This window comes from Salvelinus alpinus, chromosome 17 (genome assembly GCF_045679555.1).
Source record: "Salvelinus alpinus chromosome 17, SLU_Salpinus.1, whole genome shotgun sequence".
Classification (NCBI taxonomy): domain Eukaryota; kingdom Metazoa; phylum Chordata; class Actinopteri; order Salmoniformes; family Salmonidae; genus Salvelinus; species Salvelinus alpinus.
In genome coordinates this window covers 42244509-42258809 of record NC_092102.1, presented here as the reverse complement: position 1 = coordinate 42258809, position 14301 = coordinate 42244509, and the positions used below count along the sequence as shown (strand labels likewise).

The window sequence follows — 14301 nt, the reverse complement described above, 5'->3', positions numbered from 1 at the left end:
TGAATGACTAGTCTTGAAACCTGACTGATTTGGATCAAGAAGGTCATTCTGAGAGAGATAGCAGGAGAGCTGGCCAAGGACGGCACGTTCAAGAGTTTTGGAGAGAAAAGAAAGAAGGGATACTGGTCTGTAGTTGTTGACATCGGAGGGATCGAGTGTAGGTTTTTTCAGAAGGGGTGCAACTCTCGCTCTCTTGAAGACGGAAGGGACGTAGCCAGCGGTCAAGGATGAGTTGATGAGCGAGGTGAGGTAAGGGAGAAGGTCTCCGGAAATGGTCTGGAGAAGAGAGGAGGGGATAGGGTCAAGCGGGCAGGTTGTTGGGCGGCCGGCCGTCACAAGACGCGAGATTTCATCTGGAGAGAGAGGGGAGAAAGAGGTCAAAGCACAGGGTAGGGCAGTGTGAGCAGAACCAGCGGTGTCGTTTGACTTAGCAAACGAGGATCGGATGTCGTCGACCTTCTTTTCAAAATGGTTGACGAAGTCATCAGCAGAGAGGGAGGAGGGGGGAGGAGGGGGAGGAGGATTCAGGAGGGAGGAGAAGGTGGCAAAGAGCTTCCTAGGGTTAGAGGCAGATGCTTGGAATTTAGAGTGGTAGAAATTGGCTTTAGCAGCAGAGACAGAAGAGGAGAATGTAGAGAGGAGGGAGTGAAAGGATGCCAGGTCCGCAGGGAGGCGAGTTTTCCTCCATTTCCGCTCGGCTGCCCGGAGCCCTGTTCTGTGAGCTCGCAATGAGTCGTCGAGCCACGGAGCAGGAGGGGAGGACCGAGCCGGCCTGGAGGATAGGGGACATAGAGAGTCAAAGGATGCAGAAAGGGAGGAGAGGAGGGTTGAGGAGGCAGAATCAGGAGATAGGTTGGAGAAGGTTTGAGCAGAGGGAAGAGATGATAGGATGGAAGAGGAGAGAGTAGCGGGGGAGAGAGAGCGAAGGTTGGGACGGCGCGATACCATCCGAGTAGGGGCAGTGTGGGAAGTGTTGGATGAGAGCGAGAGGGAAAAGGATACAAGGTAGTGGTCGGAGACTTGGAGGGGAGTTGCAATGAGATTAGTGGAAGAACAGCATCTAGTAAAGATGAGGTCAAGCGTATTGCCTGCCTTGTGAGTAGGGGGGGAAGGTGAGAGGGTGAGGTCAAAAGAGGAGAGGAGTGGAAAGAAGGAGGCAGAGAGGAATGAGTCAAAGGTAGACGTGGGGAGGTTAAAGTCACCCAGAACTGTGAGAGGTGAGCCATCCTCAGGAAAGGAACTTATCAGGGCGTCAAGCTCATTGATGAACTCTCCAAGGGAACCTGGAGGGCGATAAATGATAAGGATGTTAAGCTTGAAAGGGCTGGTAACTGTGACAGCATGGAATTCAAAGGAGGCGATAGACAGATGGGTCAGGGGAGAAAGAGAGAATGTCCACTTGGGAGAGATGAGGATCCCAGTGCCACCACCCCGCTGACCAGAAGCTCTCGGGGTGTGCGAGAACACGTGGGCAGACGAGGAGAGAGCAGTAGGAGTAGCAGTGTTATCAGTGGTAATCCATGTTTCCGTCAGTGCCAAGAAGTCGAGGGACTGGAGGGAAGCATAGGCTGAGATGAACTCTGCCTTGTTGGCCGCAGATCGGCAGTTCCAGAGGCTGCCTGAGACCTGGAACTCCACGTGGGTCGTGCGCGCTGGGACCACCAGGTTAGAGTAGCAGCGGCCACGCGGTGTGAAGCGTTTGTATGGTCTGTGCAGAGAGGAGAGAACAGGGATAGACAGACACATAGTTGACAGGCTACAGAAGAGGCTACGCTAATGCAAAGGAGATTGGAATGACAAGTGGACTACACGTCTCGAATGTTCAGAAAGTTAAGCTTACGTTGCAAAAAATCTTATTGACTAAAATGATATAGTACTGCTGGCTGGTGAAATAGGCTAGCTAGCAGTGGCTGCGTTGTTGACTTTGTTTGAAAGTGTAGCTGGCTAGGTAACCTCTAACTGGCTAGGTAACCTCGACAATTACTCTAGACTACACAATTATCTTGGATACAAAGACGGCTATGTAGCCAGCTAAGATCAAACAAATCAAACTGTTGTACTGTAATGAAATGAAATGTAATACTACCTGTAATACTACCTGTGGAGCAAAGCGGAATGCAAGGGACAAAGTGGAGTCGCAATTCAACGGCTCAGACACGAGATGTATGTGGCAGAGTCTACAGGAAATCACGGACTACAAAAATAAAACCAGCCACGTCACGGACACCAACGTCACGCTTCCGGACAAACTAAACACCTTCTTTGCCCGCTTTGAGGATAATACAGTGCCACCGTCGCTGCCAGCTAACAAGGTCTGTGCCCCCCCCCTCTCCTTCTCCATGGCCGACGTGAGTAAAACATTTAAACGTGTTAACCCTCGCAAGGCTGCTGGCCCAGACGGCATCCCTAACCGTGTCCTCAGAGCATGCGCAGACCAGCTGGCTGGTGTGTTTACAGACATATTCAATTGCTCCCTATCCCAGTCTGCTGTCCCCACATGCTTTAAGATGGCCACCATTGTTCCTGTACCCAAGAAGGCAAAGATAACTGAACTAAATGACTACCGTCCCGTAGCACTCACTTCTATCATCATGAAGTGCTTTGAGAGACTAGTCAAGGATCATATCACCTCCACCTTACCGGCCACCCTAGACTCACTTCAGTTTGCATACCGCCCCAACAGGTCCACAGACGATGCAATCGCCATCACACTGCACACTGCCCTATCCCATCTGGACAAGAGGAATACCTATGTAAGAATGCTGTTCATTGGCTACAGCTCAGCATTCAACACCATAGTACCCTCCAAGCTCATCATCAAGCTGGAGGTCATGGGTCTCAACGCTGCCCTGTGCAATTGGGTCCTGGACTTCCTGACAGGCCGCCCCCAGGTGGTGAAGGTAGGTAACAACATCTCCACTTCGCTGATCCTCAATACTTGGGCCCCACAAGGGTGCGTGCTCAGCCCCCTCCTGTACTCCCTGTTCACCCATGAATGAGTGGCCATGCACGTCTCTAGCTCAATCATCAGGTTTTTAGACGACACAACAGTAGTGGGCTTGATTACCAACAATGACAAGACAGCCTACAGGGAGGAGGTGAGGGCACTCGGAGTGTGATGTCAGGAAAACAACCTCTCACTCAACGTCAACAAAACAAAGGAGATGATCGTGAACTTCAGGAAACAGCAGAGGGAGCAGCCCCCTATCCACATCGAAGGGACAGCAGTGGAGAAGGTGGAAAGTTTTAAGTTCCTCGGCGTACACATCACAGACAAACTGAAATGGTCCACCCACACAGACAGTGAAGAAGGCGCAACAGCGCCTCTTCAACCTCAGGAGGCTGAAGAAATTTGGCTTGTCTCCCAAAACCCTGACAAACTTTTACAGATGCACAATTGAGAGCATCCTGTCGGGCTGTATCACAGCCTGGTATGGCAACTGCACCGCCCTCAATCCCAAGGCTCTCCAGGGGGTGGTGCGATCTGCACAACGCATCACCGGCGACAAACTACCTGCCCTCCATGACACCTACAGCACCCGATGTCACAGGAAGGCCAAAAAGATAATCAAGGACAACAACCACCCGAGCCACTGCATGTTCACACTGCTACCATCCAGGTGAGGTCAGTACAGGTGCATCAAAGCTGGGACCGAGAGACTGAAAAACAGCTTCTATCTCAAGGTCATCAGAACGCTAAACAGCAATCACTAACTCAGAGAGGCGGCTGCCTACATTGAGACCCAATCACTGGCCACTTTAATAAATGGATCACTAGTCACTTTAAACAATGCCACTTTAAATAATGGCACTTTAATAATGTTTACATATCTTACATTGCTCATATAATATGTATATACTGTATTTTATACCATCTATTGTACCTTGCCTATGCCGCTTGGCCATCACTCATCCATATATTTATATGTACATATTCTCATTCACCCCTTTAGATTTGTGTGTATTAGGTAGTTGTTGGGAAATTGTTAGATTACTTGTTAGATATTACTGCACTGTCGGAACTAGAAGCACAAGCATTTCGCTACACTCAAATTAACATCTGCTAACCATGTGTACATGACCAATAAAATTTGATTTGATTTTAACATCATAGTCAACAAACTAGAACTGACTTGGAAGAGTTGCAGTGATGGATAGCCTTAGCCATCTAGCTAACATAAATAGCATTCATCTCTGTTTGAGTCAGATTTGTTGAGTAGGCTAAATTATAGCTGCATTATCTAAGTATGTGAAAGGTAAACTAAAAATACAACGAAATATGTCTCTTTCTCTCTCTCTCTGCTGCTTCTCCTTTATTTTTTAAGAAATGTATTTGTTCAAAACTGTTCAACTATTGTCTTTCTCTCTCTTTGAGTCAACTACTCAACACACTTTATGCCCTGCACTGCGAGCTAGCTGTAGCTATGCTTTCAGTATTAGATTCATTATGTGATCCTTTGGGTGGACAACATGTCAGTTTATGCTGCAAGAGCTCTGATAGGTTGGAGGACGTCCTCCAGAAGTCGTCATAATTACTGTGTTATTCTATGGAATGGGGTGAGAACCATCCCAATGGGAATATACGTCAGTTCAACGTCTAATTTGATTTACATTTGGTTGCGTTGTCAACTAACGTGAAAAGATGGGTGGATAATAGATGAAATTCCCTTATTTTGATGGCTTTTGCAAATCCAATCAGCTTTACATGTTGATTCGACGTCATCACATAGAATTTTGTTGTTGAAATGACGTGAAACAACATTAATTCAACCAGTTTTTGCCCAGTGGGATGAGCCTAACACGGAACCCAATCCGGCTGCACGCGTGTGCCATCGTGCATACATGTATTTTGTCCCCCCACACTAAACACGATCACGACACGCAGGTTAAAATATTTTTTTATACTCTGAACCAATTATATTAATTTTGGGACAGGTCGAAAAGCATTAAGCCTTTATGGCAATTTAGCTAGTTAGCTTGCACTTGCTAGCTAATTTGTCCTATTTAGCTAGCTTACTGTTGCTAGCTAATTTGTCCTGGGATATAAACATTGAGTTGTTATTTTCCCTGAAATGCACAAGGTCCTCTACTCCGCCAATGAATCCACACATAAAACGGTCAACCGAATCGTTTCTAGTCATCTGTCTTCCTTCCCGGCTTTTCTTCTCTTGACTTTATATTGCGATTGGCAACTTTCATAAATTAGGTGCATTACGGCCACTGACCTCATTCAAAGATGGCACATGGGTACCTGCTTCTATAAACCAATGAGGAGATGAGTGAGGCAGGACTTGCAGCGCGATCTGTGTCAGAAATAGAACTGATTTCTATTTTAGCCCTTGGCAACGCAGACGCTCGTTGGCGCAATAATTGAATAACATAGATTTCTAAATTTATTTTGCAACGCTCGCGCTCGCGCACGCGACACGAGCGTGTGGTCAGCCTATGACAGTTTTTTATTGTATTAAAGGACTGAAAATAGCTGTGCTCTGGCTACACCATAATGATACCCTAGAGGGTGCTGTTGAAGCTACTGAAGAACATTGCAAAACAGTGTTTCAGTTATTTAGTGACGTGAATATATTTAATATAGTTATCAAAAATATATAACTTCTATCATGTTTCACTATTTTAATTTGGTCCTTCCCTTCCTCCACTGCTATATAATCACTTATGTGTGTTTCACAATACAATCTCAACTAGTGTGTGTGTGTGTTTCACAATACAATCTCAACTAGTGTGTGTGTGTGTGTGTGTGTGTGTGTGTGTGTGTGTGTGTGTGTGTGTGTGTGTGTGTGTGTGTGTGGGAGAGAGAGAGAGAGAGAGAGAACACCGAGAGGGTTTCTGCACTGAACATGTTCAATTTGCCCGGCAAAATACGTCATGTTCGCTTTGCCCCTCTACATGCCTGCCTGTCGTAGCGGCAGCGCTGTAGCCTACTGAGAACGGGGATGAGAGATGAACCGCAGTTTATATGTTGATATATGTTGGATGCTGCTGCAGCGACGGCCTTCCGTGTTTAGTCCATGCGGAAGAGTGCTTTCTAAACGGCTAGTAGAGGATTTCGACCTGGATAAAATAGATTAGGAAGCGGACTCACCCAGAAACAGCTCCATCCACCCATACCATCGAATGTGTTGATCACAGTGCGGCCCAGTTGTCCTAATTCGAAGCCGGGGGCTAGATTTGGAACGTCGCAGGAACATGGAGGTGAGACGACGGGTGTGACAAGGGAGTTTTGCCCTAGAAATTAATGTTGCAGACATACCGATCTAACGCGAGAATGGCCTATAATTAAGAATGAATGCAATGATCTAGAGATATAGAATGATGTTTAGCTAGGTGAACAGATTATCACGAAAAATATTAGGCCTAGACTACATGAATTATTATTATTATTATTATTATTATTAATACAACAATTATTATTAGTCATGTTGACAGCTTGTACACCCTATTCTGGAGATAGAATTGACATGGATTTGATACGGACATTATGTTTCACCTAATATGGACGCATCAATTTACACATTTCAGTCTGTTTTGAAAGTAATTGTTTATGGTATCATTGGATCTTACATTTGTCTCATATAGAAAATCTAACTGAAATAGGCAGAGGACCAGAACGTAATAGCCTAAAAACTCGTTGCGACTTGTTGTAGCCTACTGTTGCTAGGAATGCTGTTATAGTTCATACATTTTTCATGTAGCAACTGAACCGTTGGAGTCATACTGTAGCCTAATTTAAGAAGAACATTTGAGTCTACAGGCTTCCTATTCAGATATGAAATCAGTAAGTCAGTCCTGCAGTCATGGTAGGCTACTACCTGGTGCTTTCTCTTCTTCATAAGGAACTATGAGGGGAGGAGGAGAAGGAGAGAGGGAGAACAGACTCTCTGCTGGAGGCCAGATTCTGATATCATCCAGTTGGGACTACAGCAGAACACAGGTACACTCACACACCACTCGCTGACGGTTTCTCAGGGAGAGATGGGATATACAAAAAACACATTTCTAATTCACACATTAGTACACGTGGGAAATTGGACAAATGTAAGCACCCACAAAATTATTATTATCATACACACACACACACACACACACACACACACACACACACACACACACACACACACACACACACACACACACACACACACACACACACTGTAGTAGCTATGTCATTGTTTTTGCGTAACAGTATACAATGTTGAGTGTTGTTCCCTGTCTTTTACAGTGACTCGTCAGATGTTGAAGCGATGGCCGTGTGGACTGAGCTATAGCGCTGCAACATTCATACACATAGATGCCCCCCTCCTAACCCCCTGAGCCCCCTATAGCCTCCCCACCCTCCCGCTGTCTCTCCTCCATCTCTCCTTCCTCTGTCATCCCTCTACCCCCTCTGATCCCAGCCTCTTTCTGATCTAATTCTCTCACTGTCTTCTTCTCTCTCCTTTTCTCTGCATCTCTCTTTTTCTCTCCATCACCCCCTCTCTCTCTCTCCCGCCCTCCATCATGGCGTGTTGTGGTCGCTCTCTTGACTCCCCCTGTACCCTGGCCCTATTGGTGGGCTTCCAGTTTGCCTTTGTGGTCTACTTCTCCCTGGGGGGCTTCAGGGGGCTGGTGTCCGTACTGGTTCACTCTGAGCAGCCTGAGTTTGACTACTCCCGCCCCCACGACGTGTACACCAACCTCAGCCACCTGGGGGCGCCACCAGCCCCCCACATAGGCACCGGACCACCAGGGACAGGGGCTCAGCTGAAGGACTGCAAGGTGCCCTCACCACTACTGGGTAAATATACGTGTGTGAGGGGGAGAACTACTCCACCATGCTGTAAGGCATTATGTACTGTATGAATAATCAAGGTTTCCTACATAATACGATACATCTCCCCTCCTCTACCTCTCTCTGTCTTCGCTAGTCGGTCCTGTGTCTGTGCGTCTGTCCTCGCCTCTCTCTCTGGAGGAGATCAGGGAGAGGAACCCGTTGGTGTTACCGGGAGGCCGGTACAGCCCCCCAGACTGCCAGCCGCGCCACCACACGGCCATCGTGGTGCCGTACCGTAACCGCCAGACTCACCTCCGAGCCCTACTCTACCACCTCCACCCCTTCCTACAGAGACAACAGATTCACTACAGTATCTACATAGTCCAGCAGGTCTCTTTCTCTCTCTCTCGCGCACTCTCTTTCTCTCTCGCTTACTTTCTTTCTCTCTCTGATCGCTGTATTTTCCTTTGCAGTGGGGTAACTCTACATTTAACCGGGCTAAGCTGTTGAATGTTGGGGTCCGCGAGGCGCTAAGAGATGAGGACTGGGGGTGTATCTTCCTACACGATGTAGATCTGCTGCCTGAAAATGACCATAACACCTACACCTGTCACAATCAGTTCCCCACACACCTCTCCGTTGCCATGGACAAGTTCAGATACAGGTATGTGTGTGTTTATGAAGAGTATCAGCGTCTGTATGTCAAGTGTCATCTGAGGTTCTGGCATCTTCTGGTATTTGTCCCACCCAGGTTGCCGTACCCCCAGTATTTCGGAGGGGTATCTGCGGTCACACCTGAGCAGTACATGAAAATGAACGGATTCCCCAACACCTATTGGGGCTGGGGTGGGGAGGACGATGACATCGCTGCCAGGTGAGTAGGGCGAAGGGCTGGGAGGGACAACCACATGTGACTATACCAGTGAATTCCTTGAAAGATGTCTTGTCTGTATCTCTCTTCATTAGCTATTTGTCTTCACGTATTTAATTTCTACCTCTGTCATAATATCCTGTTCATCTCCATTCTCACCGCCATTGCTTTGCTGTGTCTCTCCCTACAGTTCATGTTTGGAGCTCAGTAAGTATCCATGTCAGCTTGTTGGGCAGTTTGCTTGGTAGATTTCCTCCCCATTAGTTGGTTTGTTTAGTTCAGGTGGATGTGTGAAAACCCATACTCTGTCCCATAGAGGGCCAATGGACCAGTATGATAGTGGATTACACACCTCATTAGTAGGCCCCAGAGTTTTTCCTAGTGAGGTCAATTGGTCAGGAAAATCTTGAGACGCTACCTTATCTAGTCCTGTGCTGTCTTTCAGTTATTTCACTCAAATCAACATATTAATTCTTCCTGTGTTGCTGTCTGTCTCAGAGTGCGTCTGTCTGGGATGAAGATAGTGCGCCCTCCAGTGGCCATCGGACATTACAAGATGATCAAGCATAAAGGAGACAGGGGCAACGAGCAGAATCCACGCAGGTACACACACACACACACACACACACACACACACACACACACACACACACACACACACACACACACACACACACACACCTTATTGACTCATCTCTCTCCTCCCCCTGTCCCTCCACAGGTTTGACCTTCTGAAACGGACCAGGCTCAACTGGCATTCTGATGGTCTGAACTCTCTGACCTACGAGCTGTTATCCAAAGAGCTGCAGCCTCTCTACACCAACCTGACGGTCGACATCGGGGATGACCCTCGTCTGCCCCAGAGGAAAGCCACGCCTCCTATGCCCAAACGTGAGGTGAAGGGGGATGAATTACCTCCCCTTGTGCCATGGAGCAAACATGGATCAAAGAGGAGGGGAGACACACCCCTTGCAGCCAAACATGACGTAAAGGGGGAGGGGCAAGCCGTTAAAGTGGGTGTGGTTACAGCTGTGACTACGGCTAAACCTGACAAGGTAGACCACGCCCAGTCAAAGACAGTGCATCAGACTGTAGATGAGAGGGCGGGTGTGGTAAAGTAGGAAGAAGGCTGGGCTGGAGATATGGGGTGCATCTCATTGGTCTAAAGCTGCCCCCTCTCTTCTTCTCTCCTGCATCTGAAAACACAGGATGGGTGTTAGCAATGTGGAGGATGTTACTGTCCTGTCCAGTTCTACCACATCAGTGCAGATGAAGGAAAGGACATGATGAGATGAAGCCATTTTAGACTATTGAGATGCACACTAAAATGACACACCTTCTGTTCCTTGATTATCATAGGGTCCCTTATGAGGGGACCAGTAAAGCTAGCTATGTCCGTGAAACTAGATATTGTGAAGGATAGGGCTTAGGCTACAGCCAACTCAAAACCCTTCTGAATGTGACTCACCTCCAGCGACAGTCACGGTATTCAAACAAACTCTCCACCCTTCCTCTCTCAGAAGACTACACCACCGTTATTACCAGTTGGTTTCATTGGTTCTCAAACCTCTCTTTGGGGATCCCCAGACGTTTCACAGTTTTGTTGTAGCCCTGAGTTAACTCACCTGATTCCAGTAGTCAACGGCTTGATGAGCTACTGAATCAGGTGTGCTAGCTCTGGAATAGTTCAAATACATGGGGTCCCTGAGGAGAGGTTTGAGAACCACTGAACCAGACAACTGGTATGTGAAGGGTGTTGTAGTCTTCTGAGAGAGGACGGGTGGAGAGGTTTTAGAACCACTGGTCTGATGGACAGGTAACGTCATGTGTGGTGAACATTAATTCTGAAGAGAGAGATTGTGACATCAGCATTTAATCAAACCCAATTAAAACTCCGGAGTTCCTTTTTTCAGCCAATGGGATGCCAGATCTTGCGAGCAACCAATCCGCTGCCAACCCACTGCTGCTCTCAGCCAATCATCTCCTAGTTGACTTCTGGCTTCAGCCTATCCGCTCCCAGAAACTGCTGCTGTTGGTCCGCCCTATTGTGTGGGTCAGTGTTTCTGTGCCTTCTCTCTTCTATTGCTCTTTTATGGAGTGGGACAAAGTTGTCCCTAGACGCTGATCTGGGGTCCGTTTTCTGTTGTCCCTTTTATGGTTACGTATATATATTCGGTCAGGGTAAACTGATGCTAAGTCTGTATCTACAGGCAACTTCTTCTCCGAGCACCATTTTATATCCGTTTGCCCGATCAGTGCTTTCACCCTCCAGACGTATCAGATGACTGTAGGATTTATATTTATATAGAGATGTTTGTTTACTTTGAGTCGGGTGCCTCTTGATTGTGTATTTGGGTTTAGAGACAATCTAATCTAAGGGTAAAAATGTAAACTGTGTTACTAATCGCTTCACATAGAGAAAGAAATCTCTACGTAAAGGGAAGTTAAGTATTCTATGCCTCAAATACCATAGACTTGGTTCTATAGTTTGTTATCTAGTTTGAATATACTGTCTTTAAGTGAGTGAACTTATGTCCATCCAGTACAGAATCCCTCATAGCCATCCATGTTGATTTCATATCAGCCATCTGGAATGTACTGTACATACTTTATCATACTAGTTTACTATATTCCAAAAACGATAAGATATGTTTTAGTGAGGGGAGGTTCTGGAGCCAGTTTGTAGGAGGAGCTATAAGGTAACTAACTACCTGTACTGTATTTCCTGCTGCGATGTGATTGGATAAAGGAGTGTGTAGGACATAGGGTTTCATTAGAGAGATGCTCATTTCAAGCTTATATGCTGTTCATGAGTTGATATAAAAAATAAAATAATATTCAGATCCACATTTAGCTGTTGAAGAATCAGCAACTATTCTTCTTGGGGTCCACACAAAACATAGAACATGACAAAATACAGGTTACTAATGGACAAGAACAGCAACACAAACAATACGAGTATTTTAAAAAGAAGAAAGATAAATTAATAATATTAATCTTAAACATTCAAGAATAATGTGTGTTTTGAATGGTTTTTTTTCATGATTTATTTCACTTAACTACTGTGTTACTGATGCTAATTTGAATGTATTTTATTTATTAAACTACTGTTAGGATTTGGGTTTTACCCGTTAAGCTTACTTACAGCAGTGAGTATTTACTCAAGAGAAGCATTCCATAGCATCAACAATGCCTCATATCAGAATGTAGACCAGCCTTTTAACGTGAAAGAAAGGGTGGTTCATATTATCCATGTAGTTGTCATGGTTACTAGCACTGTGCTGAACTTATATGACAGACTTAAAGTTCCAAACCTTGCAGATACTGTAGAAATTAGATTTAGAATGGAAACAATTGAATTCTTTATCAGGTAGAACAGCTAATTTGATATATTCTATATTTATATTTCTGTCTTCTACATTCTAAACATTATGCCTCAATAAGCACCATGTTTTAAAGAATGGAATGCTGTAGGCAACCCTGTTCCTGGAGTGTCGCAGGTCCTGCAGGGTTTTGTTCCAACTAGTCACCACACATGACCAACTGAGCCATGCAGCACTCCAGGACCCCTGCTGTAGGCTATGTACTGTATGTCTCTGATTCAGTGTACAGCATATCATACATATATGCCCTCTTGCTGTCTGGGAGAGAGCTTTACTTTTTTACGGCCGTGATTGGGAGTCCCATAGGGCGGCGCACAATTGGCCCAGCGTCGTCCGGATTAGGGTTTGGCCGGGGTAGGCCGTCATTGTAAATACGAATTTGTTCTTAACTGACTTGCCTAGTTAAATTGAAAGAATATATATATATATATAAATAATAATTACCTGGGTGCTTTCTAATAGAGGAGGGAGGGAGGGTATGGGAATCAAGGCCTCTGACTGTACAATAGGAATATTAATTCAATACTGTCAATCTATATCTGCACCTTGTACCCAATTAAATCGTTACAATGAGGATGATGAAATGCCACCCCCATCTTTGAGGTCACCTTTTCAACTCACGTGTGTGAGATATTTTAGAGAATTAGAGAAAGAGAATAGTATTTTGACTTTAGATTCACTACACAGGTGGCATACCAGTGAAACTACTGTATACCCACTATAACCATACACTACTTGATGGTGGTGGTGATGATGCCATCCACTATTAATCAATTGTAAGTGATCATCCATAGGATATATCTGCAGTCATATTAACACAGCTCTTCATAGGGACATAACCGACTAGTGCGTATCATAGGAGACAGTGTGTACCTGGAAATCATTCTATATTTAATAAAATAGCTAGTTTTCTATCAGATGTTTGGTGTAAATGCAGGGGAAATAGTATAGACTACTATAGGCAATCTATTGTAACTTTAATTTAGTCACATGGTTTTGACTTTTATTTCTAAAACATGCTTTTTACTTTTTCAATCATGATCAGTTCGGTGTGTTGATTTCCATACTGATAGCTGTGTGGTAACATACTGTATTGAAAAGTGTTAGAATATTATTGTAGTTTTAAGGGGATATGAATTATATCACTTGGACTGGGAGTTGAATGGAAGGTTATAACATGTGCTTTCGTCACTGTATTGAGTTTCTAACCTGATTTCCACCTTCAGATTAAAATGAACTATCATATTTAGAGGAAATGGACACTGGACAGCTCTAGTCCTCTGGGGTTGCCGTGTCTGCTGGGTTGTGTTTGGGAGTGAGAGGGGGGGAGATAAGGAGAGGCCAGCAGAGATGGCACCCTAGAGAGATTGGGGGTTATTCTTTGTTATTCTTTGGGCCATGTTGTGGAGTGTTGTGTTTCATGACTACACAGAGAAAACATACCAATAAAACACATTCAAAAGCAGACTTGCCTGCTGTCTTTTCTGTATGTATTTAATGGAGGAGGATTTGAATAGGTTGTTAGAGTAATGGCTAATGGACACTTAGGACATAGGGAATGTTTTGTCACCCCATCAGAGAAACATACAGTAGATGCATATCATATACACATCAAACCATTACATCACTCTTAATGCTATGGCAATCCTGCATGTTCTATCACACAACATAAGTGGGGGATTATAGAGTGAGCTATGAGATCATAATTATAAATAGATCATGACTCCTGTTAATGTTCGATCTGTTTTCTAATCTCTGATTCAGAGGCATCGGAGTGGGTGTTGGGGGGGGCTGTAGTAGAACTGAACAGCCATGAAATAAATACGGGGGGGGCTGTAGTAGAACTGAACAGCCATGAAATAAATACGGGGGGGGCTGTAGTAGAACTGAACAGCCATGAAATAAATACATACAGTATCTCAGAGGAAACACATGCCTTTGGTCAGAAGCAGTGTACTGGATGGGGAATAGAGTGTGATTTCAGACAGTCATAGTAATGTTCTGTGGTAGGCTATAAATCCATAATGTACAAGGTCTGTACACAGACGTCACACGGTATGCAGAAGGTTCCATACACACTGAATTTATTGGGACCAGCCATTGCATTGATGTAACTCCCATTGAACAACTTAGTCTCACAATCTGGCGTAGAGTCAATACAAAATCTTGGTGGAAACCATGAAAAAAAAATGGGCAGGGACCATTTACTGGCAGTGTTTTCCCAGCTAAATATAGTTGGTTCACAGAACATTTCTGAAAGGCAAGAACTCTCCTCTTGT

The 14301-nt window shown here is 45.2% G+C and overlaps 1 protein-coding gene across 1 annotated transcript; it reads left to right on the top strand.

Moving 5' to 3' along the window:
• Positions 1 to 5741: 5741 nt before the first annotated feature.
• Positions 5742 to 13487, top strand: b4galt3 (UDP-Gal:betaGlcNAc beta 1,4- galactosyltransferase, polypeptide 3). Its single transcript, XM_071348983.1, has 8 exons — positions 5742 to 6210; positions 6852 to 6949; positions 7238 to 7792; positions 7923 to 8158; positions 8242 to 8432; positions 8520 to 8642; positions 9138 to 9242; positions 9361 to 13487. Exons 3-8 carry the CDS (start codon positions 7516 to 7518, stop codon positions 9758 to 9760), a joined length of 1332 nt encoding a protein of 443 aa, XP_071205084.1. The 5' UTR covers positions 5742 to 6210; positions 6852 to 6949; positions 7238 to 7515; the 3' UTR covers positions 9761 to 13487.
• The last annotated feature ends 814 nt before the right edge of the window (positions 13488 to 14301 follow it).